General features: G+C 39.3%; 1 protein-coding gene across 1 annotated transcript in view; it reads right to left on the bottom strand.

Annotated features, from left to right (window-relative positions):
- The window catches only part of REV3L (REV3 like, DNA directed polymerase zeta catalytic subunit), a 59,805-nt gene that overhangs the window by 2,896 nt on the left and 29,114 nt on the right, over window positions 1-27,795 (bottom strand). Inside the window, exons 16-30 of the mRNA XM_079971588.1 lie at window positions 27,419-27,544; window positions 24,321-24,519; window positions 21,664-21,775; window positions 15,623-15,738; window positions 12,936-13,054; window positions 11,403-11,521; window positions 9,668-9,809; window positions 8,893-9,137; window positions 8,116-8,224; window positions 7,074-7,280; window positions 5,833-5,942; window positions 4,348-4,462; window positions 2,293-2,430; window positions 1,926-2,116; window positions 345-591 (exon numbers count right to left, since the gene is read on the bottom strand). Of these exons, the coding sequence (XP_079827714.1) occupies window positions 345-591; window positions 1,926-2,116; window positions 2,293-2,430; window positions 4,348-4,462; window positions 5,833-5,942; window positions 7,074-7,280; window positions 8,116-8,224; window positions 8,893-9,137; window positions 9,668-9,809; window positions 11,403-11,521; window positions 12,936-13,054; window positions 15,623-15,738; window positions 21,664-21,775; window positions 24,321-24,519; window positions 27,419-27,544 (2,295 nt within the window). The remainder of the gene's footprint in view (window positions 1-344; window positions 592-1,925; window positions 2,117-2,292; window positions 2,431-4,347; window positions 4,463-5,832; window positions 5,943-7,073; window positions 7,281-8,115; window positions 8,225-8,892; window positions 9,138-9,667; window positions 9,810-11,402; window positions 11,522-12,935; window positions 13,055-15,622; window positions 15,739-21,663; window positions 21,776-24,320; window positions 24,520-27,418; window positions 27,545-27,795) is intronic.

Genomic DNA, 27,795 nt, shown 5'->3' with positions numbered 1-27,795 from the left:
GTTGAATAACACTGATAGTTGGAGAGCCAATTCAGTAACCAGGAGAAGTACTAACTGTTTTAAACTACTGTGGTACCTCGGGTTACAGATGCTTCAGGTTACAGATTCTGCTAACCCAGAAATAGTACCTCGGGTTAAAAACTTTGTTTCAGGATGAGAACAGAAATCATGCGGCAGCGGGAGGCCACATTAGCTAAAGTGGTAGCTCAGGTTAAGAACAGTTTCAGGTTAAGAACGGACCTCCAGAACGAATTAAGTTCTTAACCTGAGTTACCACTGTACTTATCTATAAAAACTCCATTCCAGCTGTAGCCATATCCAGATTTACTATTTCACCAACTTACCCTTGGTAATTCATGATACCAGCTGAAAACATCTATGCCAATAAGTGATAAGATTCTAGCCAGCGGAGGAAGAATTTGTTTGGTGATGTAGTAAGTGGCATTCAGACGCAGGTTTGGATCCTGTAGAACTTCAATTGGCCGCCTAACCAACTGTATGAGAGGCAACCCCGGCACGCCATACACAATGACATAGGGCACCCTTTCACCAACTCGTGGCTCAGACCGCCGATCATAGGCAAGCATCCTCCTGTTGGGACAAATAAAATCAATCTCAAAATATATGGCCCACAAATGAGAGAGACAGATCTATGTACCTGTTTCAACTCCTATAATAATCTCCATATATTCTTACAACTTTCCTATCAGTCTTGCCAGTTTGCACAGCAGCATTAAACACAAAGGATAAAATGAAACAGCACCTTATGCAACCACAAAATAATTCTAGAAAGTGAGGACATGTTTATACTCACCACTGCACCTTAGGGCTGAGGCTGTGTTCACAGTGGTTTATTCATTTCCCCCTACATTTCCCAGACTGTTGATTTCTGCTTTGTATTTGTGCTTTCACATGACATAAAAGCCACTTCCAGAAACAGAAGAGGTTTGGGGCTCATTTTCATGTTATTTGCTTCCAGAAAAAAAATCTTTTTGCAAAAAAGTGCTAAATTTGCACTATACTGTATTCTGCTATACAGTGGTATCTCGCAAGACGAATGCCTCTTAAGACGAAAAACTCGCAAGACGAAAGAGTTTTTCGTTTTTTGAGTTGCTTCGCAAGACGAAAACGTCTTGCAAGTTTGTTTCCTTTTTCTTAAAACCGTGCATTCAGGGGGTGCTGTTGCGACTTGACTTTGAGGAGCAACTCATAGCACACGGTGCGGTAGCCTTTTTTGAGGTTTTTGAAGATTTTCATGATTTTTGAAGCTTTTCCAAAATCCGTGCTTCGCAAGACGAAAAAATCGCAAGACGAAAAAACTCGCAGAACGAATTAATTTCGTCTTGCGAGGTACCACTGTATTTTGTTATATGGGAGGATGGGTCAGCCAGAGGCACTTCTCATTATTTGAGGAAACCCTCCAGTCTCACAAACAGGACCCCCACACCTGTGTGTGTGTTCCTCGCTTAGCACCCCTCTTCTTGCTTCTGCCCACAATCATCTACTACTTTGGGGCTCTTAGTCCCCCCCTTCAAAGTTGAGCGCTATGAGGCCCCATACTTCTGCCCAAAGTCTGCAGCCTCTGACAGAACCACTATTCACACTTTCCCCTCTGAAGGAGGAGTGCAGAACAAGCTGTGGATGTATTTAGGACCTGGCTGATGGAAAATATATCTATCTACAGAACTGTCCCATTGGAAGTGACTCCAAGGGCCATCTAGTCCAAACCCCTTCAATGCAGGGACTACAGCTAAGGAGCTCCCACTGATCCATATTTTATATTTTAATGTAATAAAATCCTGATATTCTTAGAAGCATAAATTTCTGTAGTAGATATTTAACGCATCTTTGAACTCCCATAACGACAATGATTTAATATAAACTAAAATGATCTCACAGTGCCATTCATTATATATCCGTATTACCTTGTGATTTCTAGAGCTGGTACACAGGCTCCAGGTCTGTATGTAGAACTTCCTCTGTACTCCTTTGCAAATATGAAGTCTTGCATGCTGGCCTTCCCTTCTAATAATTTCATGCACTGATTTTGCACATACTGCTTGATATGACTTATATCACGTGTTTCAAACAGCAACTTGATAGAACACTCAAGCATCTGAAAAAAGTGTATTAAAAAAGATTTTATAGTCATTTGAAACACCGAAGGCATTTTAAACATTCCCATTCTGAATCCCTCAACTTTCACTTTTGGAGTCCCCTTCCCCAATATGTGGAACTGATACTGTACTAAAAAGAACTTCTGAACACAATAAAATGCCTGTGCCACTTTACCTTGGAAACAGCAGGGCAAGAATCTCTTCTAACAGTTTCTATGCCTTTTGCATCAAATACTGGGTCCTTCTGTTCCAGTGATTCATACATGTAACCAACATACCTCTTCTTGGTTTGCAAAATACATGGCAAATAGACCTGCAATGCAAAGAAAAACTCTGCAAGTCTAGATATAAGAGAAATGCAGGCAAACTTCTGGACTGAACGCTTTTCTTCTTTACTGCTCATAATTAGACCCAAGTCACCCATAAACTATATATCTACATTACTAAGCAACATACTCTATTTTAGGCCCTAAGCGAGAGGTCGAGATGATAAATTTGTGCATGCATGACAGGCTTTCTCAACTCAGAGAAGCTTCAAAAACAGCCATTTGAAGAGCTCTTTTTGTGTGTGGACTAGGGGCTAGAAGGGAGGATATGAAAGCCCTCCTTGTGTACATGTAAACACTTGGATGCACTGAAAGAGTTTCTGTTAACCATAAAATATTTTCAAGCATATTAGGTACATTTAGAGCAGATTGATTTCTAAATTTGAAAAAATGTTTCATTTTTCCTAAATTGGGAAAAAATTAGGCTGGATGTTTGTTAATCTCTAAATGTACATCTTTGTCCTTATTCAATTAATGTACAAACATCTTAAGTTATGTTATGATTCAATCAACCTGATCACTGTGCTAGGCAGAACTGCAAATGTATTCATAATACCACCAGACATGTGGGAATATGGTCATTTGTCCATAAGAGCATGGGCAAAAGTTCATTATTGCAAGGATGATTTCATAGTAGAAAGCATTGCTTGGAGCATGATCAACGCGTGGAGAGCTCATGCCATCCAATGATTGGTCCACGTAGCATAGCATGATCAAATACGTGGTCTGGTGTGAGAACATGAGACTAATATATTGTATGGTCTTTTATCTGCTGACTGAGGCAAAGCTCTCTCCTTGAATTTGTATCTTTTCGTGGACACACAATAAAGGCTGTGCTCCAGCAGCTTCTAGAGAGAGCTGCGGCCAGATTTCTGCAACCCATCATGGTGTGAGACTGATTATTTACGGATGGCGAGCGGGTTCTCGTCACAGACATGGACAGAAGTGTAATGCAGAACATTCTCTGACCCCTTGGGTACTGTGGAGTTCAAAAACCATTTACCATGCAATTTTATTTGTTTTATTATTTTGTCAAGTTTTTCTGACAAAATATTTTCTCCCTACGGGCCTTGCCGTCAGGCATAAAGACGACAAAGGGAAGTGTAGCAGAAGGAAAAGACAGAGAAGGAAAATCAGTTTGACAACAAAAGAAAGTGATGGATTGTAAAATAGGCATTTAAATCCAATTGAGGGAAGTATGATCTTTCCTTGCAGTTTTAAACCACCTATTCCATGACACTGCCATCTCGCCTTCATTACTGACTTTTTGGGCAGGTTCCAAGAAACCCCAGAGCTGGACTCTAATATTAGTACCCTCTCACAAATCCCTTCTGGAGAGGAAAATGGGAAATTTTTGTTCTGGGTTTGATGTCCTGCAGCAAAGCAGAACAGCTGTGTGATGAAGGTCACTAAGGACACCGGCCTTTCTCCACATGTCAATGAGGTTGGTGGCAGTGAATCAATGAAGAGCAATAGTGGAAAAGCCTCAGTCAAAGCTTGTTAAGTTCAGTGCAATTTCTGTACAAAATTGCATTCATTTGTAGGGGGAGTGTGCACACACTCACTGTATTTTTATGTTCATGTGTGCCCCCCTTTGTGTGGGGCAGGCAAAGATGTAGCTTGGCTTTCCTGCAGAAAGCAGGACTGTTGTGCATGCACTGATGCATGGAAAGTTCAATCCTGCTTGGCGTAGGTGCATTTTTATAGGCAGTCTTTGTTTTTTTTGGTTTTGTTTCTTTAAGTGGTAAGCTAGCAGCTCTTCCCAGGTTTGCTTTCCCATCCAGATTCCTTCTTCTCTTAACACTTTGTTTCAAATATCTATTTCTTAACTTGCTCATTATGTCACTTTCTGGAAAGGTGTCCTGTTAAATGTTGCAGTCAGGCAACACTCAGATTTCTCTTACCTTTTCAAACTTCAGTTTTACTGGTTTGGGGTTGGTAGCTGTTACAGCTTCAGCAATTTCCTGGCCAATCTTAAAAGACTGTTCCTTGGTAGCTCCTTTCAGTAGTACAAACATGCTGAAATAAGATAAGGGAAATCAAGAAATGACTAGTCATACCTCGGGTTAAATATGCTTCAGGTCGAGTGCTTTCGGGTTGCGCTCCGCGGCGATCCAGAAGTAACAGAATGCGTTACTTCCGGGTTTCGCCGCTCACGCATGCGCAGACGGTCAAAATGACGTCACGCGCATATGCGGAAGCGGCGAATCGCGACCCGCGTGTTACGTTCACTTCAGGATGCGAATGGGGATTTGGAACGGATCCTGTTTGTATCCAGAGGTACCACTGTATTTAGCTTTCCCACTCTAAAAATATTCCAAAAGTATGGCAACTTTTTTCTCTCTCCTTGTGACTAAAAACAGAAAATGAACAGGTAAGCAATTGATATTTGTTATTTATTAAATTGGTATAGTGCTCTTCATCCATAGATCTCAGAGCAGTTCACAACATAAAAATCCAAGATAAATACACAGAAGAGATATATCTGAAGTTTGTAATGGAGTGGATGTGGGATGGTGAAATGAAACTTAATCCTAGTAGAACAGAAGTCATCTTTAAAGACGGTTCAAAAACTTCAGCTGGTGCAGAATTCAGCGGCCAGGTTGCTCATCAGGAAAAGAGCATGTAACGCCAATCCTGGCCTGGCTGCATTGGCTGCCAATTAGTTTCTGGGCCCAACTCAAAGTGCTGGTTTTGGCTTATAAAGCCTTAAACAACTCAGGACTACAATACCTCAAGGACCGCCTTTCCCCATCTGAGCAGACCTAGACTCTACAATCATCATCTGAAACTCTTCTTCATCTGCTTCCACCATGAGACGTCCAGAGGGTGACAACACAAACAGATCTTTTCTGTAGTGGCTCCCTGTTTATGAAATGTTCTCTCCAGGGAGGCTTGCCTGGTGCCTTCGTTACCTATCTTTAGGCACCAGGCAAACACATTCCTCTTCTCCAAGGTCATCAGCTAATTAAATAATGATGGCCTTTTAAACTGTGCTTGGGATATTATTTTTGTTTGTTATTATGTTATATATTTTTGTGTATTCATATTGTAAACCGCTTTGTGGTCCTTGGATGAAAGGCGGTATAAAAATGTAATTTAAAAAAGTGTGTGCAAGAAATAAACTTACAATTGCTGTTGTTCAGGCTTTCTTCCCTCACTTCTGCTGCAGGAAAAACACATTTTCCTTGCATTCAAAATATATAATTTTGCTGCTGAGAAAACAAATGTTTCTTCCAGCTAGCATACCTATTTTGCATATTAAATTCCTACTCTGCTTTAAAGGTTGCATATTACAAATCTACTAATTTCTGGTAAGGGAAGGAAAGGCAGTCAATGACATATTACTGGTTGGAAAGTCTCCCAAACAAAAGAATAGTTTTAATTACCTGTCTGTGTCTCCATATACAACCCGTGCTCCCCATTTTTTTGTTTCGTTCACCAGTTTTATTGCTCGTTCCAAGGTTTCTCGGGCTTTGTGCACAATGCTATCACCAATCTGCAAAATATAAAGACAAACCTTGATAAAATCTTTCTTGTGGACAGATTATGCATATATCATTGTTCTGTAACTCATTCTATAAACCCTGTAGAAAGTTTGATCTTTTTGATTAACAGCAGCCCACTTCTTCTCCATAAGACAAAAGTTTCAAAAGCAATTTGTGCTGAAGTTTGCGGAAGGCATGTGCGTGATAACTTTAAAAATAAGAAAAGTCAAACTCTCTTGACTGTGTCCAAATAGCTCTGTGGATTGATGCATTCATCAAGAGGAAATAGCAACTGCAAGTTATTAGTAAGCATGCATATAGATATTTCAAGGGCTTGGGCCCAGGAGCTGCATGGGAGCAATGTTCCCTTGTCCAATTTCTACCAATATTGCCTGCTCCCAGCCTGCCTTTTCACATTGTGCAGGACAGTCTCCTCAGTCTTCCAGAGTAGTTTTCAAGTGGGCACAAGAGAGGAGCAGCAGGAAAGCCTTGTGGCATGAGTGGTCTTATGCTTGTGTAACTCTGGATTCAACCTAAGGTGTTTATAAATCTTTAATTGCATGTCCTCCTCAGGACCCTCTGAAGTCATTGTTCCTATTTTACAATCAGAGAACTGAGGTTAAGAATCAGCTTTTGCCTTAATGTAGGTATTATAGTGAAGAAGAATGGGAGCATTGGCTCCCAGTAAGTTTCTGAGCACAACTCAAAGTGTTGGTGCTGACCTTTAAAGCCCTAAACGGCCTCGGTCCAGTATACCTGAAGGAGCGTCTCCACCCCCATCGTTCAGCCCGGACACTGAGATCCAGCGCCGAGGGCCTTCTGGTGGTTCCCTCATTGCAAGAAGTGAGGTTACAGGGAACCAGACAGAGGGCCTTCTTGGAAGTGGCGCCCGCCCTGGGGAACGCCCTCCCTTCAGATGTGAAGGAAATAAGCAGCTATATTCTTCTTAAAAGACATCTGAAGGCAGGCCTGTTTAGGGAAGTTTTTAATATTTAATGCTGTATTGTTTTTAACACTCAATTGGAAGCTGCCCATAGTGGCTGGGGAAACTCAGCCAGATGGGCGGGGTATAAATAATAAATTATTATTATTGTTGTTTTCTTGTCTCTGAAATATCTTTACACTTTACTTTCATCACTTACCTCTACACATGGCATCCGTCCAGAAAAATTAGCAGACGTATAACCAAATGTGACATTTGCTATGAGCTTAAGGCCAAGCTGACGTGCTTCAAGCATTCGAGTGATGGCTTTGTCATTTTTATAAGCTTTCATTGATTGCTTCACCATGATTCTAGTCTTCAGAATTTCTTCTAACATTTTTGGCAATATACCCTTTCTTACTGAAGGCTGCACAAAAACAACACCATTAAAAATTAACATTTAATAATAAAAATATATGTTTAGCAGCAACATTAATACTGTTTATTTTAGGGTGGTTTACAGTAGACCACTGTTGGGTCAAATGTTTGTAATGCAGCTTATCAGATAATTTTTACACTACTGGTAACCAGGTAATTTTTCCCTCTGGGTGTTAAGATGGAGTATGAGTTCTCCCCCCCCCCAGTGGGCCAGAGCTTTGTCTGCCCCCACTTTCATGCAACAACTTTGACAGCTGAGTCAGAGCCACCCATCTGTCAATCATCTGATCAAGTGACTGGTAGGTGGCCAGTCCCACCCACTTGTCAAAGTTGATCTGTGGGGTGGTGTTCATAGCAGGGAATGTGTGCTGACAAAGCAAGCACCAAACAGTATCAAACTCTCTGCTCATCAGCTGAATAGTGGGTTAAATCCTGCTGCTTAACCTGCAGGTGCCTGTTCCCAGAAACAGCCAAACTGAGCAGGATTTAAACTCCCTGCATCAGCTAACAAGTATGGGTTAAATCCTGCTTTGGTTGTGCACGCAGAACTGGGCGGGGAGGAGGAGCATACCTAAAGCAGAATGGAACCCTGCCATCTCACCCATCACCTGATATTATTGGAGTGATGTCAGCTGATTGACAGGCGAGCATGGCTTTGGTGAAATGGCCTTGCTGGCTGGTTCCCCATTCCTACTGTAGATACTGTGTTTATTAATATGCTTAACATATTTACATTTCATGTGTCTTTTTTCTTCCGGAAAGCAAGATGGAAGTAGAAATAACAAGTTAAAGATAAAATGTCAACAAGAAGAATAAAGCATTACCTTAACAAAAGCAATTCCACTGGGTGACACTGTGATGTCATGACGAAGTTGATATAGCAAATCAGGAGATACTCTCAGAGAAGTGCAGCCAAACTTAAATTCATCGTATCTGGAAGATAAGACAAAGTGTACGGAACCCTCAAGTAACATCACAGATTAACTGCTATTCATATCCCATGCTACACACTATTTAGTGCTATGGCAGCATAAATACAGTACCTGTTTTAATTTTATATCAGATTTGTATCTCTTAGTCTCTCTCATGCTCTAGCCTTCTCTTTGTAATCCAGCAAGCTCTCCTATGTTCTTATCAGCAAATAACTTACAATTTAAAGATCAATATTAACAAAATATTTCCTTAGAGATAATCATATTGGAGTGTGCCCACCTTCCAACATCCACCCCACTGAATCCTTGTATCATCTGCAATATATATATTTGAAACACACCTTTTCTTCCCATATTTCATCTACGTATTCCTTGGTATGCATGTATGGGAGACTGAATCCACACACACATGCAGAGTTACACACTTGTTTTGATGCACTTCTAAAATTGTATATTTCAAAAATGCTGTTCACAAGTTTTGTCTCTGCAGCCAAGAAGTAGATTAATAGAATTACAAAAATCCCAGACGACAACTTTTTTTTACAAGAAAAACAACTTCCTGGTTGCATGGTTTGAGAAGTGGTGGGCTAAATGTATTCCATTTGATCTTTCAAGTGCTTATTAAGTAGCAGAGAAAATGCATCTAGATTTTAAATATTTAATACTTACTTTCCCAAGTTCTCAATATGTCCCAAGCATGTGGAATAACAGTAGTTGTATGCTATCACAATAGATGGATATAAAGATTGAAAATCTAGTACAAGGACAGCATTACTGTAGAAACGGGATTCTGGCTCCATTATTAAAGGAATACACTGAGGTGCTCTCATTTGAGCTCGTTGCTGGACACTCGGTGTAACAGCAATGTAATTCATTGGTTTGGCAATACGTAACATCATTGACTCCACACGGTACTACAAAAGAAAAACATTAATTACTGATACTTTTGAATGTTCATATATTCTTAAAATATATTCCTGTGGTGTGGGGACTAACGGACAATATAAGTGGACTTTGTGAGCCTTTATGGTGGTTAAAAGACATTACAACCACTGTCTACTACTTCACAGAAGATTTCACTTCTTTTCTATATTCAAATGCATGCCTTGTTAACTGCCAGTCTTGTTTAGATACCCACTGGAGCACAGAAACTGCTTATATTGACCTGTATGTTTAAATTATAATTGATGTATTCTTACTGTTAATGTCTGCTGGCAATGTTTTCATCCTCTTTTCTCTTTCTTATATTTGCAAATAAAAATACTGATCTAGTATGGCTATACATTTAATATTATTTTCCTAATAAGCAGCAAGGCTAGTGGCAATTGGATTTTTAATGTCTTTTAGAAATGACCCCTTGTTTGTGAAAACTTCCAAGGTTCAAAACATGTGAAAAAAATTCTGAGGTCCCAACAACTTCTCAAAAATATTAAGGACAGCTTACCTGCGATCCTCTTGTTAATACATGCAAGAACTGAATTCCAAAAAGCCTTGCCATTTCACTTGTTCTGCCAATTAAGTCCACTTGTTCTAACAGCTGGAGATTTCCACGGACACGGCTTGTGTAGTAATCAATCATTTTCCAGCTTTAAAATCAAATAATAAATGTACAAAAATCTTAAAAGTCTTAAAGGATGCTCTAGAAAAAAAACCTTTCAAGGCAGTAATCAACAGTTTGCAGCTCTAATAAATTGATGTGCAGCCCTATTAGTTCTCCTGGAGGCTTCTAACATAAGGTTAAGGTTAAGTCCAGTAATAATCCATAGTATCCTTCTGGACCACCTGAATGGGTTGTTCCTTGGTTTATTTTTTGTTCTTTCTGTTGCACCATATCCAGAATGTGGTGCTGGGGGACTACTGTTCCACACCACGGCCTTGTCCTGTATGTTACTTAATATATAAATGAAACTGCTGGGAAGGGCAATTCAGAGCTTTGACATAAAGTGACATAGATTTTATACCTTAAAATTAGAAGTGGAGTGACTTACTATGCCACTCATTATTAATTTGATGCATTATGAAAACAATGCACTAAGTCACTTCTAAAGTAGCATGACTACTTTTTTCTCAGTTAGATTGTTTTTTCTTAGCTTCAATAATTTCAAGGTCATTCTTATCACTGGTGCATGAATTCAGCTATCCTAGCTATTAAAGGTAAAGGTAAAGGTACCCCTGCCCGTACGGGCCAGTCGTGTCCGACTCTGGGGTTGCGCGCCCATCTCGCTTAAGAGGCCGGGGGCCAGCGTTGTCCGAAGACACTTCCGGGTCACGTGGCCAGCGTGACAAGCTGCATCTGGCGAGCAGGAAACGCTGTTTACCTTCCCGCTAGCAAGCGGTCCCTATTTATCTACTTGCACCCAGGGGTGCTTTCGAACTGCTAGGTTGGCAGGCGCTGGGACCGAGCAATGGGAGCGCACCCCGCTGCGGGGATTCGAACCGCCGACCTGACGATCAGCAAGTCCTAGGCACTGAGGTTTTACCCACAGCGCCACCCGCGTCCCTATCCTAGCTATTAAGGGGTAGCAATTTGTTATTTATTGCTTGAATAAACTGGAAGGAAAACTGCACCATGAAGTTCTGTTACACTTGAGATATACAACAATGGTAAAGTCTAGTTAACATGCTACCTTTACAGCACAATTGCCACTCCTGTGATCAGCAACCATGTTACATAACTACTTATGTCTGATATTCAGCAATATGCAGTATATCTTTGATAATGTCAGTACTTTGCACATGAGCACCACATCTTCACTGGGTCTGTTGAAGTAGCCACTTGATCCACCTCCAGTGGTACCTGGTCATGCAGGAGTGGTATGCAAACTTGACTAAGTCAAAGGTAGCCAACGCGATGGCCTCCAGAGTACGTTGGGCTACAACTGCTGTCATCTATGACCATAGGCTATGATGGTTGGGGTTGATGGGAACTGTAGTACTAGATCAACTGGAAGGCACCACATTGGTCAGTGCTGCCTTAACTGATCAAATGATATGGGTAGAAAGTTGAATTGTGCGCTACGGAATGGCAGCACATTTGTTATTCTTCTGTCAGGAGCCAACTTTGTTTCATTTTTTCCTTGCTAATTAAGTTTTCATTTGGTTTGAAAACTTTATATACAACAGATCAGACTTTGATTCAGGAAGCATACTTTAAAATACTCATAAGAACTGGTACTTACCGATAGATGTCTGTCTTGTTGTCAAACCAATCAGACAGAACGCGAGAGGTAAACAGTGGAAAGCGCTGATGAAGTATATGAAAGCCCACATTTTCAAAAGTATAGTTAGTTAGAGTCACCTAAAATAAGAGAAGACTTGTATGATCACATGCCTATATAATTTGTCCTGGTAAAGTGGAGTGGAAGAGTAAGAATTACAGGGTATGTTTAAAAATGCTCACAACTTTTACTGGTTAAAGCTTACACAGAGTTTGCCATGGCATAGCACAGGATTCAGGTTCAAGACAACCACTCAGCTCAAATACTTCAATGGATCCATCAATGGATAGAAGGCAAGCTCAGGCCCACCTCTGTGTAGACTGGTACTATGCGCTATCACTGCAACCACCCTGGGTGTGTTGCAGGCTTGCTAGCCCGTGAGCTGGGTTTGGCTCTGAAGTGACCCCAAGATCCATTATGAGGGTCCTGCAATGGGGAGACAGCCCCTGCTATGTATTTGACTGTCTTCAAGGTCTGCCACACAGTTGTGATGAAACTACAGGGCAATGTAATTGAATCACCATTGAAGAACATTGCTGTGGGGAAGGCAATACCTTTGTAATTGCTAAGCCAGTTGTGACTATGAGTAAAATTAACCAGCAACTTAATCAATTGTAAGGTGAAGTGTGCTATAAGACAAGAATGGAAGTTGACAGCACTGTTGAGGCCCAGGCAAGGTCAACTTTTCATAACCCAGGAATGGACCAGAAGGGAAGGGAGGGTTTCCCCTCTGGTTCATACCATGATCTGCCCCCAGGAAGCCAACAGGTGCAACCACTGCTGGTGGGGCTCAGCCTGCAGCGGGGGGGGGGGGGGGAGAGCACAGATTATCACCTGAACATGCAAAAGGAAGTTCAAACACCCATAAAGTAGACAATTAGAGGGACTAAGGGGGGAAACAACTGGTTTTTCACCAAGAATTAGAAATGTCTTATGGCCATGCTTTTTCATTACATAATCCAGAAGAAATCACATTAGTTTGCAGCAAAAACAAAGAGACCTATGCCAAGTCAATCGTGGCATAAACCATCAAAGACCAGAGTTCATTTTATCAGATGCTCCTTTCTGTATCTGATGATAATGGCTCTGGCCCCTGAAAACATACACCACAATTCATTTGTTAGCCTTTCAGGTGTCATAGGACTCTTTGATTTGTCAACACAGTTGTTACCAGTAGTATAATTAATAATATCAGCAAGTGTAATAATCAAGGAATTAAACTAGTAGGCAGCCAGTGCTGAAATGCAAGGTGGCCCTTGAACAGAGAATAGGTTATGTGAGTGGAATATGCTATAGAGTAAAGCATCAGCTCAGCAAAATAATGGAAGATTATGATTATAACTACATTTCCATGGATTTCATATTTCCTGTACTGATAACAAGCATATGGGAAGAAGATACAAATTTGCAAACTCCAAGATAAGAAAATGGTTTTTTATTGAAAATATGGCATTTATTTCAAAGTAGGTTTTTTGTGATTTTGCCAAAGTTTACCTCATTTCTCATGATTCTCCAGATATTCAGCATAACCCTTCCAACAATGTTTATTTCACTCATTGTATCAGACCCATATTCATCTTGATCTGAAGTAAATCTGTTTTCTTTTTTATCATCTAAATCATTAAAAGAGAATATTTCAGCAACTCAAATCAAGTTTAGTACAAATACAATGAAATATTTATCAGAAGGAAAAGTCATCTTCTGAACCTACAAACTAGAGCAGTGGTGGTCAGTCTTTCTGGCAAGAATAACACAAAAAAGGCCAAAATACTGCCACTAGATAGTATATTACAGCAAATATGAAAATCTTTGTGGTTTGTTGTGGGTTTTCTTTTTATTCTACTTAGGAATGCAGGTCTGATTTTATAATGGAATCTGGTTTGCAGACTCTCCCAATTTCTGTTCACACATATTAAAGTCACCTGTAGCATCTGTAAGGCATATCCGTAATCCATGCACTAGAAGAACCAGAAATGTTCATTATTTTGTGTTTTTAAAATCTTTGCCCTTACAACTTACCATATTTTTTTGTGCATAACATGACCCCATGTATAAGACGACCCCTATTTTTGGGAGCCCTCAACAGTTGTTTAGCTTCTTTTGTAAGTTCGCTGAGCTGTTGAGCAGCTTTTCGACGATCCCCTGCTCGGGCTGACGGGACTGGTGCCGCAATACACCGCATACTGGCACTCACCAGATACTCTTCCTAAGCCAGGAAGAGCGGGTAAGCAGTCTCCTCTCCGACATTTCCCTGTCACCGCTATAGCACCAGCCCTTGCTACTTAGCATATTAACCCGTGTATAAGACGAGCCTCAATTTATCACAAAAAAATCAAAAAAGGTCGTCTTATACGTGGAAAAATAGAGTACTTACTTTTTATCATATTCCAAGGTTTCATCACTCATATAAATTGTCCAGAAGCAGCATCCACTGCACTACTCATGGTTTGCATGTCACTTCAAACCATAGCTAACCTTAACCATAGTTAAGTGAAAGCTGGGGCTATGGGCTGAAATTGTGGGCACTTTACTTCTTCCTCATTCCCGCTGCTATGTTGCCAAGAGCAAAGCCATGGTTTGGTTTAATGTTACGGATGAACCTGGGCTTCTCTCTCCCCCCAAAGAAACCACAAGCTAAATGCTACTTCCTCCAGCGCTAGGTTTGTTTGTTTGGAGGGAACAAACCATGAGCCGACAGATGGGCGGGGTTATAAATAATAAATTAAATGATGATGATGTAAAACTAACCCAGACCATGGCTTAGCTATCAGCAGCAGGAAAAGAGCAAAGTGCCTGTGATTTTAGCCATGTGCACGAGCACACTGGACCCTTTAAATTACAACTAAGCTTAACTATGATTTTAAGTAGTGAAGGGGAACCCTCACATGGGCCTAGTTAGGCCCATCAGGATTACCCATTTGGCCCGTGAAGCCACCTTCTACAAGACAAAGCCACCTGCCCTACACCTCATATATAATGTCGGGGCGGGGGGGGGAGAGGGATAAAGTTGCAGCTCCCTGCTGAAAGTGGGGTTTGAAGGTACTGAAGATCAGCTGTTCCAGCAAAGCCCTGTGCCTTTGCAAGCCCTGATTATCATGCTGATGCTTGCAAAGACATAGGGCTTTGTGACTACCAACAACCAGCTAACCATTGGAGCCTGCAAAGTGTGCCTTTACCCATTCTTTCTTAATTCTAATTGTGTGATCAAAGGAAAATGGATTGCCTGATGTCACTGGGACATCAGGTGATTGATAGGTGGGCAGGCAAAGTATGACTCCAACCCATTGGTTGGTTTCAGTTCCACACCCTAGGTTTAAAGTAGTGTGTGAAGAAGAGCACAGTTCTATATGGTTTCCATTATGCAAACTGGTTTATATTTAGTCACTCTTCCTCAGGTTCTTATCCTGTGGACACTTTACACAGGATATGGCTCTCCCACTGTTCATTGCAGTGACTCAGGTCCTCAAATGCTTCTCCCTTGGCTAGCTGCTTCATCTATTTCTGCTCCCATCTCTTCAAAAAAAAAAGATAAACAACCACTACTCTAATACAGAAAACTGAAAGAAGGATCCTTGCTAGCTGATTGAACAGAATGCATGTAGTCAAGTTTCCTAGTGAGAGACAGTGAAAAACACTAAAATTGCAACAGTAACACCGTATTTTTCCATGTATAAGATGCCCTCATGTATAAGACGACCCCTATTTTTTTGAACCCCAAATTAAGAAAAATGAAACCCTAAAATAGAAGTGAAAATCTGGATGATTGATGGTGGCATGTTGTTGATCTTTTTTTGGGCAATTGCCCTCAAAGTTTCCAGCATGAGGTGCATGCAGTGCAGAAGCAAAGGCAGCGACTGCGGAAGCAGGCTCCCAAGCAGGATGCCAAGGAAGAACCGGGGGAAGGCAGGGGGGAAAGCAGCAGGAGGGACCGCCTCAGCCCGCCCAAGCCAAACATATGCTTAAATATTTTAAATATTTTAAAAATTCCCCCAGATGCCCATGTTCTGTGTAAAAGACGACCACCAATTTTTTACTATTTTTTTTATAGCAAAACACCTCATCTTATATACAAAAAAATTGGTACTAATGGCTTTATACCCGGAATAATAGTAGAATAAAACCACGGCTTCTCACAGTTATTAATAACTTTAGAATTAGGAACCTTAGAATCATAAACACACCTGGAACACGTGAGACCATTTGGCATAAATCAACACCTAGAGCAGCAGCTCTCTGCAAGAGGTATCCCCAGGAATGCATCTGAACTTCATAGCCCAGCAAAATATCTGGATCATACCTAAAAAGAGAACATACATTTTCTTCATAGAACCATGTGCTCTTTTTTGTTTCAGCAAACCTACTCAGACGTAATTTTAGCATTTCACGTTAACTAAAAGTTATGCTTTTAAAAATTACTCATTTTTTCTATTTTACCATCTTATGTCGTTTGTTTTTAATGTTTGCTTTTACAGGTATTTTTAATGAATGTTTTATATTTTGTTGTAAACTGCTTAGAGGACATTGTTGTTCTAGTATGCAGTATATAAACTCTGTTAAATAAATAAAATAATAAACTCAACAAATTTATACTGAATTTAATGCCAGCAGCCTAATATAAACATGAAGTCTTGCTTGAGTAAAGAAGGAAGAACATACCGTGAGTCAGAAAACACAATCTACACAAAAAAAAGGTACTGAGTATGCAAAAGTCTGCCAAGTGGATGGGGCTACGGAGAAAAACTGAATACATTTAATTACAAATAACAAAAATTCCGTATTTATCCCCATGTGGAAACTTGTACCCAAGTGTAAGCATGAAGTGTCATGTATCCATAGTTTTGTATATCATTCCTTTGGTGCTTTCTCTGGATTAGGTCTAACATGTATATTTTCTAATGACAATTTTGGAAATACAAGCAATTAACCACAAATAACTGGTGGAGAATTCCCTTCTAGTTCCCATGGGGAGGGGAGAGGCTGGGATCCAAAGAGCCAGTTTAAGTATGTATAGTGACATGTTGTTACTTTTAAAACAGCAGGTCCTTATGCCATGTCATAAGGTCCATGTTTGAAACTCCCATTGGTTAAAAAAAGATGTGTCCCCTGGAAGGTTGCTGTGTGATACATAATTATTTTGAACTTAGCTAGTACAGTGGTGCCCCGCAAGACGAACGCCTCGCAAGACGGAAAACGCTAGACGAAAGGGGTTTCTGTTTTGGATGCGCTTCGCTAAATGAATTTCTCTATGGGGTTGCTTCGCAAGAATTTCTCTATGGGGTTGCTTCGCAAGACGAAAAAATCTTGCGAGTTCCCGCGGGGTTTTTTCGCTTTTTTCGCCCTTTTCCTAAGCCGCTAAGCCGCTTATCAGCTGATCGCTAAAAGCCGCTAGACCGCTAATAGCGCTAAGCCGCTAAGCTGTCAATGGGCTTGCTTCGCAAGACGAAAAAACCGCTATACGAAGAGAATCGCGGGACGGATTCTTTTCGTCTTGCGAGGCACCACTGTAAATACTTTGCCTGCTTTAGATGTGACGCAATATGCTGGTTCAAATGCCAGCAACACTCATACAGAGGCTGCATTTGAAAGAGAATTGTTATCTCCATACAAGGGCCGTTTATACTTTTTGTGACTTGTGTGATCGGGGCACTTCAAAAAAGCACTGCAGTAACCATATGAATCATGGTAGCCAGTGCTTTTTTATTTAAAAAAATGTTTGGGGGTACTCTCATTATCCTACTCATATTGAAATACTGCCCCTCAATGAGGCCAAACTTAGATTCACAAAATGTTTAGGGGTATGCATACCCCTGCGTACCCCCAGAAAAAAGCACTGACAGTAGCCATGTAGAAAACCACCACTTGGAAGCTCTAATTCTCACAAGTTATACATAGTGAGTTCTCAATGACTTCAATTCAAATGAGAAGAGAAAAGATCACCATGTTTGAGGTCTGTAATGTTTCACATAAGTACGGAAAAATTATAGTAGAGTTACATTGTCCAGTTGGCAGAGATAATGTGGGATTTAATTTCACTGAGAGTTTTAATGTTTTGCTTTATATTTTTGTGAGCTGCTTAGAGGCTCTCTTACAATCAAGCAGTATATAAATGTTGTACTGTATCAAGACTGTTGCTTGGAGCCCATATGACTGAATGTTTGTCCATACAAAATATTTCCTTCACATAGAAAGCTAGACCCAGGTACAGCATTACAAGCTCAGTGAGAATGAGGCCCAAGTTATATACATCAGTGCAGGAAAAATGTACACATTTCACCATAAAGCAGGAGCAATTCCTTAGCTCCCTCTGCAAAAGTAACATGCTCTATAGAAAGCTTCATTTGCTATAATTTCATGCTTATCCTTCAAACTGCATTGTCTTATAAAATGATGACACACAACCAGGTAAATTCTGCACACGCAGCAAGGCTTCAAAGGCTCTATTTACAGAAAAAACCTAGACAATGTAATTCAGAAGCAGCCTCCAACATTGCACTAGAAGCTGCTGCCATGTAATACTGTGGCTCTTTGAATTATGGTAAGTATCTAAAAATGTTAATCCATAAAACTTTGCTTAACACGTCAGATTTCTATGCCTCCTTGTGAGCAGAGGTGAGACACTCTGGACATTGGTTCTGCGTGATGTGCATATGCTGCTCTTGCTCAGTATTTTAACGAAGAGTGACTTTCCTTTTCACTTTTTCAGCACTCTGAGCCTAAACCATGTAGCTTCCCAGCCAAAATCTTATGATTGATAGACTGAGAAATGCCTTTAGTTTAGTTGTTACATACTGATTTCTTCGATGGTTTTCTAATCTGTTATGGCTCAGGCCAACCCACCCACTATTCAAAGTATAGTCTTTGTACCCAGTAGTGGATTGGGATGGGCAGCAGATCAGTGGCCTCCTTAGCCTGTCCACTGTTGCCAACATTCTTCTGGCTGGCTACTGCTGTTGTCTGAAACTTCAGCAGAACTGCTACAACTTTGCTGTTATAGTGGTCCTAAAGGGGTCTCTAGGTCATCTATATCTCCATCTGCAGAAGGGTTTTTCCTCAAGAGTGGGCATTGTGGACGCTTCTTTAAAGTTTCAGTGTTTACTGCTAAAAAACTTTAAACAGTACTTGCTGCCATAAAGTGGCAGCAATGCAGACATTATCCAGGGCCACCTTGCTTCAAGGAAGTGTGTGTGTGTGTGTGTGTGTGTGTGTGTGTGTATGTGTGTGTTTAAAAGAACATAGTCAACATACTTTGATTCCTTAAAAATACCCCCCAAAAACATTTCCCCCGTCTAGAAGTGCTTAGTTTTTTAAAATGAAAATGTGGGTTATTATTATTTGAATTAAAAGGCAAAAGGGCACCCAACAGATTCTGTTGTGAAAGCTTTGTTCTATACTTCACAGACTCTTGTGCTTTCACTAAGTAGTGTACCACAGACCCAGTAGGTTATTTCTCTCTCTCTTTACCTCCTGCATTCTTCTACAGCAGGTTTGGACAAACTGGCCATGCTGACTTGAGCTGTTAAGAGTTGGAGACAATTGACATCTGGAGGGCCAGTGATGGGAGTTGTACTCTAACAACATTTAGAGTGCCATAGGTTAGCCACCTCTGTTCTACAGGTTATATTCCTTTTCATTTCAGAAGAGAGAATACTTTTCTAAATCGCACAGTTTAGACAAAAAGGAACCGTAGGACATTCAAACATATAAAAAATATTTGATAAGGCTTATCCATTAGTAACATTAGGGAATATTTGATTTCTCAAAACATTTTTTCAGGTCATTTGTACTATTAAAAAAATAGAAGTTTCTACTAGGAAATAATTTGGTTCCTTTTGTAAAAGTTCTCATTTCTGAATTAACTCAACAGGCTTTTAAGAAATTATAACAGAGACATCATTATCTTCAGTTTTACTTTAATGTAGCCAGAAAAATCTACAGCAGCAGCTTCCATAGCTAAAAGGATGTCACCTACAAATATCACCATTTTATTATAGATACTGCCAACTTGAACTTGTGAACATAATTTGCTTCTATCCTGAACTTGCTGAAAAGATCTTCAAAGTGAAACTGTGGAGCAATCATAGTTCAGTGGTAAAGCATCTGCTCTGTGTGCAGAAGTTCCCAGGTTCAACTGCCAGCATCTTCATGTAGCAGGTAACCCTGCCTGACATGCTAGTGAGCCGGTGCCTGTCAGAGCACTAAATGTCTTGGGCAGGAGGATCAATAGCCTGATCCTCTGCAAAGCATTTTGCCAAATCCTATGTCACTGAAACCTTGTCAAATCTTGGCCAGGTTAAGTCAAGGATTCTGATGGAGGTTTGTATGGAATCCAAACGACAAATGATATTTGCTGTATTGTTTTGGACTATCCCTAGGTTCAAACAACTGCTGGTCTTATTTGTATGGCTACGTAGTTGGATTGAATTCAGCATCAGAATCAATAGCTCCTAAAGAAAAAAATCCACAACATCACAGAAATATCAAAAAACATTTTCATTTGGATTTTCTCCATTCAGCAGTCTTTTCAATAAATCAAGTGATGCATAATAATCAGCAACAAAAGCTATTATAGGATTTATGGGTCCAATATAATTATTATTAATGATGAAGGGTAGTATATAAATTTAACAAATAAATATAATAGAAACTGGGGGGGAAAAGAGGTTAAATTCTTGTCAGCTCTCATAGTGAAATTGAAAACACATTTATTCCGAAGTACGTCATTGATTTTACAGAAAGGTGTTGCAAAGAATGTGGCCCAAAAGGAATAGTTTAGGTATTAATTGCTGTTCTTCCTGAGACCTCTGTGTTTTATATGAACAGTCAATTATATAACTCCCACAGTATCTCCATCATCAAGAAGGTATGGTAAAATTAGTTTGCCCTTTAATCTGGTATTTAAAACAAACAAATGTGAAATTCTCTTTACCATCAAGGTAAAGAAACAATACTAATAGAAAACTATTTAAAAAGAATGAAAAAGAGCAAATGTCTTACTGTTCTAAGCTGAGAACTGCCTAAAAAAAGTCTTGTGTCAACTTTTCTAGAGGGGTTATGAACTGCTATCCTTCAAGGGATAAAAACAGCCTAATCAAAATATTTGAAGGTACACACGATATTCCACTTGTTGTACAGACGTTGCAAATAGGCACACAGCACTTCAAAAGCTGTTCCCCAGGTAACTTTGAATGTCCGCAACAATTATATTAGAAATTGGTGTGCTTTCTTCATTCAATAAAGCCTTCAGCAGTTAAGTCTTCAGAAATGCAAATAAATTGTAACAATATTCTTTGGCATGGTTTCATGTGGCCAAGTGGCATTTTCCCCAAATGGTGGAGAACTTTATAGGAAAAATAAAAGTAGCAGGTTGTTACTTCCAAGTTGTTTCCTAAGCCAGACGGAGCAGCGGATTCCCAAAAAAGAGAAAGAAAAAATTAATTTCCTTACCTGTAATTTTGTCTTCTCTGAACAGGAATCCGCTGCTTCGCCAGGACCCACCCAGTGTTGGTTGCTCTCAGCAACTCTTTAATACTCTGGTTTCCTGGATTTAGTCAATGCCATTCTCATCAGAAGTTTTCTAGTCAGAGAGAGAGAGAATTGCAAATGTACTCTGCCTAGTACACATTTTCCTTGAGAATGTATTCCAGCCAGATGTTTCAAAATTTTGTTTCCTTGGTAACATTCAGACTTTGAGGTTTTGGCTATTGACCTGAAGAAAGACACACCTGAAGTTCCACAGGCCATGATCAGAGTTTGCTACAAAAACTGGCCAGGAACTTTTCAAACCAGGGGAAAATAAGGACTTTCCCATTGAGAGAAGACATGTAAAGAGGCCAGTTTTTATATCTGTTTATGTCTGTACAACTACGAGATATGAGTTTTGTGATAAAGTTCTTTTTAAAAAAAACTTCTTCCTACTTAAGACAGTGTATGTTTTAATTTGTATTGCAAGATCATTTAAACCTTAGAGTATTTTCTAATAAACATTGAAATGCAGTTTGGGAATATTAAAACTCCACCAAGATTGATGTGAGAGGCCTGTATAAGAGAGACTTGCATAAAGAACCTTATAATATAGATATATCTGTTGTGAGCAGGAAAAACAGACTTTTCCAAGAAATCAAAACCATTTAAACATGGGAAGAGAAGGTAGGTAAACTTGGATTTGAAAATGTTTAAATAAAAGTTTCTGAGGATGAAAAAGCAGGATCTACAGATGCCCTACCTTTTAACAATGTTCACCACTTCCTGGAAAAGTGCTCTCTCATCAGCAGCATATTTGACTTCCAATCCTGAGATGCCAGATCTGGTAAGCAAAGGTGCATGTTCTCTGTTACCTGAAAAGCAAATTAAATACTTATTTCTAGTAAAATACCACCGTGTTGTTGTTTTTAATAAAAAACACACATTAAAATTAAGCCATGATTTTTCATTGTTCAAGTTCCCTGCCACTACTGCTCATTGCAGACAATGAATAGTTGGTGGAGATTTCGTATTTGAACAAACTGTGGGAAAGCATGCACATGCTTTTGTATTTTATAGAGCTCTGATTTAAGTAATTATCTTTTGTTCAAGTGTTTATGACCTTTCATCAGCATAAATGTGGTACAATAAAGTGTGGCACCTCTCAAGCTTACTTCTAAATTTTGGAGAAAAAGATTTAGCTTTTACCACTCAACAGAGTGATAATAAATAAAGGCTCTGTCCACACATTATGGTAAACCATACTCAGTGGTTTACAGGGGAACTTTATTTCAGAAAATGGTTTACCAAGATGTGCAAACCAAGCCAGCCTCATTTGAAATGTGATTCATAAGCAATTTTCTATATTTTTTTCCCAATCAGTTCATGAGAGCTTGGCATTTAAAATCAACTAACAAATAGATGTTTTAAATGAATGCAATTTTCAGCAGTCCTCAGTTTCTAATATGCTTGATCCAAAGAATGGAAACCTTTTACATCCACAGCAGTATGACTACTTATGTTTAATGAACATTATAAGAGCTGTGCTATATCACCTTAATCATTCTGCAAATAATTTTAAAAAACATAATATTTTATGCAGACATTTACAACAAGTTCAAAATTCTGGTTGCCTCAGGTATTAGATGCATGGGAGGGCATCTCTTTGAAGTGACACTCAGGCTATGATGGAGAACATTAAGAGCAGCAGTTGCCAGTCACTAAGGTGGCATGGTGGGAAAGGGGCTAACTATGCTGGGATCTGAGAGAGCTGTTCTGCACTCTACTGCCTGTGCATGGGATAAGTAGGACCACATCCAATATTCAAACTGTCAAAAATGCATTAGTTATTTGATTCAAACAATAATCAGAATAAATCTTATCACTTAACCATTTCAAATAGATGTGAGTTTTAAAAACAGCAAAGCAAGACTGAAAAAGATTAGTGGCCTTAAACCAAAATCTAGACAGGACAATATAGAAGTGATAGATTAACCATAAGCTATGCATTACTTTATTCACTGATGTATTAAATAAACCAAGGGACTCAAAAAATGCCAGCACTCAATACTAATAAATAAAGAACTCTGCAACATTAAATGGGGAAATTCTGTGTTTACAATCTAGTCTTATTCATAAATTCTTTTTCAGAATCCGTCAAGTTAGCCTCCAGGAAGTCAGGAAAATTTAGTACAATGATCTATAGCTTTAGAAAGTAAAAAATTGAAGAAAATAAGATAAGAACAGGAAATTAATATTCTTAACATCTAGAAATAAAAGTGGATGAAAGATAGAAGTTTTGTCATAATGTTAATTGCTTATTTTTCTCAGAACCTTAAAGCTAGGCAGCATGGAGTTGTTTAATGATAAATCATCTCACAGAGTTTAACATTTTACTCTCAATATCAAATCTATTTTTTGTTTACTAGCCTAAACCAGTGGTACTCAACCTTTAACAGCTGGAGAGCCACTTCACCATTAACTGTTGTTGCAGAGCATAACATCAAGTACCAACATTGCAACCTTGCATCATGATGTTACATTAATTTGTGATGATGCCGTCCCACCACAAATATCATATGTTACAAGACATTTTGTAATCTTCAGTTTCTATTAGCTGCTGGGAAAAAGAGGGAGGTTTCCCCATTCTCCCCCCATGGCTGCTGGGTTGGAGGCAATTTCTATTCTTACCTGTGGGGAGATCCCAGCAGCTCCTTCGCTTTCCTCCTATGGGAGGAGGTACTTCAGTGACTCCCACACTGCCGGTCCTTTGGTCAGTGCTCCCCGCGCTGCCTGATAGAATGGAGCGCCGATCAGATGCCTACACTGCGAGAGCCGCCTGTAGGGCCTCAAGAGCATCCGGCTCTAGAGCCACAGGTTGAGTATCACTGGTCTAAACAAAGCCAAAAAGGTACAATACAATAAGGGCCCTGTTTAGACCCTACAAAGATCAGAGAAAACCACACAACAACCCTTATGCAATATTTAACAAAATCAACTTGCTATTTCTACTAAAATCAATTTTGACAGATTACCAAAGTTGCTGTTCTCGAACAGTCCCAATGCAAACTAAAAGGAACTGGTCCAGCACAAGGGTTTTGAGCACTTCCTTCTAAGACATGTTTTCCTGTTTATATCTTCTGGACTTCTGCAGGAGCATGCCGTGAAATATTAAACTTTGGTTTAATATATTATTAATTGGTATTTAAAAGCATTATAGCCCTTGCAAATGTGCACAGGAAGATATAAGGTAGAAACCATTACTATGCTTCTCATGATTGGACAGTGAGATGACATAAATTTAAACAACACTAGCAAAGATCCTTCAAAGCCACATTTTCTCATATTGTTCATTAATACCCAAATATGACAACATTCAAACACTGAAGTAAATTCCTAAAATAAAATTGAAATAAGAACCTTGGCTTGAGATTGTTCTTGTTCTGTCTTTATCAATCACTATAGCACCAGTGATTTCCATTTTATCAGTATTTGGCAACGGTGTGTCAGATGATATGCAGTAGAATAGAGCACAGATAGGATCAAATTCAGGATCTGCCTCCAAGTCTCTTCTTGTTCGAGCATGTAACTCTACACTGAGAAGTGTAAGATGTTGAACCTACAGCAAAAAGTATACATTGTTATCTTCTTTTAAGATACCTTTGAATCAAATCAAATACGAAACTATCAATTTATTTTACATGCTGGTCAATAAAAATAACCTCATGTTTGCTTGTGGAAATTGAGAAAAAATATAGAGTATGCTTTGTGATAATTATAATAACTGGGATTAAATGAAATAAGTATAGGAAATCTAGACCGTTGCTCCCTACTATTGAAGATTTATGCATTTTTTAAAAGTACCAATCTGCAGCAGGTATCTGATACTTAGAAGCCATGTATTTTATACACTGCATTAAATTTTGTTAGTACTGTATTTCAAACAGCTTGTGTCATTCCCTGTCTTCACACTTTCTGAGGATTTTTTTTAGCAGGATGCCAAAACCAAATATTAATATTCAAATACAATCACTACCAAACAAGCATCCATATAAGAAATTACAGTCAAGATACCCAGAAACTCCCACATCAGCTAATTTTTAATCACTATGTAAACAGAGTAAGAATTGTCCAATTATACAATGTACCATAATAATACATATTTTTACCTAATTCAGGATATGACCAGTGTGCAAGAGGAAAACTGACACATAGCATCCACCCTGCTTGAATGGCTCTGAAATTTAGACTTCACATTAAATTTATTTTAAAGGCAGGTGGTTACATTCACAATACACAAAGCATATCAAAATATAACTCAACAGAAAAAATTATACATGGATTATTTGAATGTGAAATCCAAAGAAAATACATATTAAATGAGTTATACCTAATTAGTTTTGACACAAAGTAAGGGGAATATAAAAGAAAAGACTGCAGATAATCAGGAGGGTGACTTCTGTGAGTTGGCATGTTTTCCATTATTCTGCCCTTCGTTCCATCTGCAAGTCCTTTCCCCCTCTTCCTCTAGACTCGAGGATAAGCTTGGAGAATACCATGACATCAACTGCCAGATACCTCCATGTATCTCTAACACATTGTATGCTTTATGGATTTTAAATGCAAGCTGCTTGGGGAGCCAACTGCAGCTGAAAAGCAGGACAGTAAATTATTTTATCAGATCAAGTTGTTAACTTTCCGCAAGCTGAAAAATCTTAATGCTAATCAAGCACAGGTCATCGGTGCAAGAGATAATGTAATGTAGCCTTTGCCAATCTGGTGCTTTCCATATATTTTGGACTACCACCAACCACAGTCAGCACAGGCTGGGACCAGATTGGCAAAGGCTGATGTAATGTAATAAACAAAAGCATAGGGCAAGCAAAGTTACAAGCAAAGATCTGTTATTCCAGATTGTATTTAGATTAGAAACCAAAAACCTCAAAGTCTCGTTACCATCAAAGAGGATATTGTGTTCTATATCCAGGCTGCCTACACCTGCTAGATCTGCTACTCTTAGAACAATTTCCAGGGATATGTTAAATGATTCACTTTTTAAATGCCTGCAATATTTTTAGATAGCTGAAAAAGAAACAGCTGCAGGAAGGTTGCTTTCCTCCTTCCCTTCAGAAAGAACTCTTGCTGTAATTGCCAGTTGTCCCATGACTTTAGAAGTGATGAGAATGCTTCTGCCACCAGCCAGAGGCCTAGAGGATCTGTGACGTTAACAAGGCTTGTTGAGGCTAGAAGTTTGCAGGTAGGGAGATTACTCAGTGTCCATCCAACACACCTACCTTGGTTGTTGCGATGCCAAGGAGGGAAAGTGTGAGACCTGGGATTTCCAAATCTCATGGGACCTATGACACAAAGTCTCACAGAAGCCAGGTTTCCTGGGTCTTATGAGTGAGATTTGCAGGCCTACATAAGGCTCTGCATATATCAGGGCCAGACAGACAGTACAACTCATCCACTCTGGGCTTGGCACAAGTTTACCCCAGGTCACAACTGGTTACTCATTTGAGGGTTCAAGAAGCATGTTTTTAATGGCTCCAGATAAGCTGTGAAAAAGCACATTTTTTTGCCTTCCTTGGGTATTCCATTTTGTGTTACACATAAGCTACATGCATTACTTTGACACAACTTTACTTCTGTTACATTTGATATATATTGACCATTTTACTCCAAGATTTGCCTATCTCCTTATCTACAAAGAGCCACTGGGTAGTTGCACCACTTCTATACAAGCAAAGCAGCAAAGAAAGATCAGCTGGGTCCAGTTCACAACTTCATCCTGACATTACCAAACCTCCTCCTCTCTCTTTTCCTTTCCTTTCCTTTCCCTTTCCTTCCATCAGATATCTTGCCTTTTTAGTTTGCTAGTCTGATGACAAGACATGCCATTGTTTTACTGATGTGAGCAGTTTTGGGAGACAGTATTTGTTTGAAGAGCCGGATAAAAATATAATACAGGCAACCCCCTATTTACATGTGGGTTATGTTCCGAGGCACCACAAGGGTCAGTGAACTCACATAAAATTGAAACTCATTGAAAAAGCCTGCAAACACCCCATTCCACCCCTTTGGTGATGGTTCAGTGATGTCTTTATGCTGTTTCTGGATCACTTCTAAGTTTGGCACAATGCACATATACACAATTGTGGACATATTGAATGTGAGTAAATGGAAGTCTGCCTGTACGATATAATAAATAAATCCAGTAGATAAGCAGTCATATACTAAAATTCTTAAATCCTGGATGTATTTAAATTAGAAATCAAGAATCTCACTTTTTGGTTACTGCCACAGCAGCAACTGCCCAATTTTGGTTACTGCCACAGCAGTTTGAGTAAAACACAAACCCTCTTAAATGCTAAATCTGACTGAAGAATGAAAGAAATAATCCACCTTTCCCCCTGACAGGACTCAAGGCAGCTTACAGATAAAACCAGGAATTGCTAAAACATAGAAAAAACAAATGCAACCATAGGTAAAGCATCTTCAATAATACTGTAAATTACCTCATGTAAAGCCTTTGCTTCCTGAAGATTTTGTACACTTATTTTAAAACCATATGAGTTGTTTAATGATGGTCCTTCAATCTGAGAAGTCTCTTTCTTTGGGGCATTTAAAGGAGTGAATCGGTTCTGTAAAAATAAAACATTGACAACAATAAACTTTTCACTGATTAAGGCCTTAACTCTACCAAGTATAATTATTGAACAAATTCAATTATTGGGATTACTCATTATTTGGATTACTCATTTTCTTCAGTTGCTAACACTAATAAAATATATTAACTCATACCCATTTCCAGGAACAGAAGCCCTGCCATATCAAACTTCTATTCTATTTACATGCACATGCATGAGAACCATTTCACTGTAGGGTTAGACAT

This window comes from Podarcis cretensis (genome assembly GCF_951804945.1).
Source record: "Podarcis cretensis genome assembly, chromosome: 3".
NCBI lineage: Eukaryota > Metazoa > Chordata > Lepidosauria > Squamata > Lacertidae > Podarcis > Podarcis cretensis.
The sequence above is the reverse complement of the archived record's forward strand: the minus strand, read 5'-3'. Positions and strand labels throughout refer to the sequence as shown.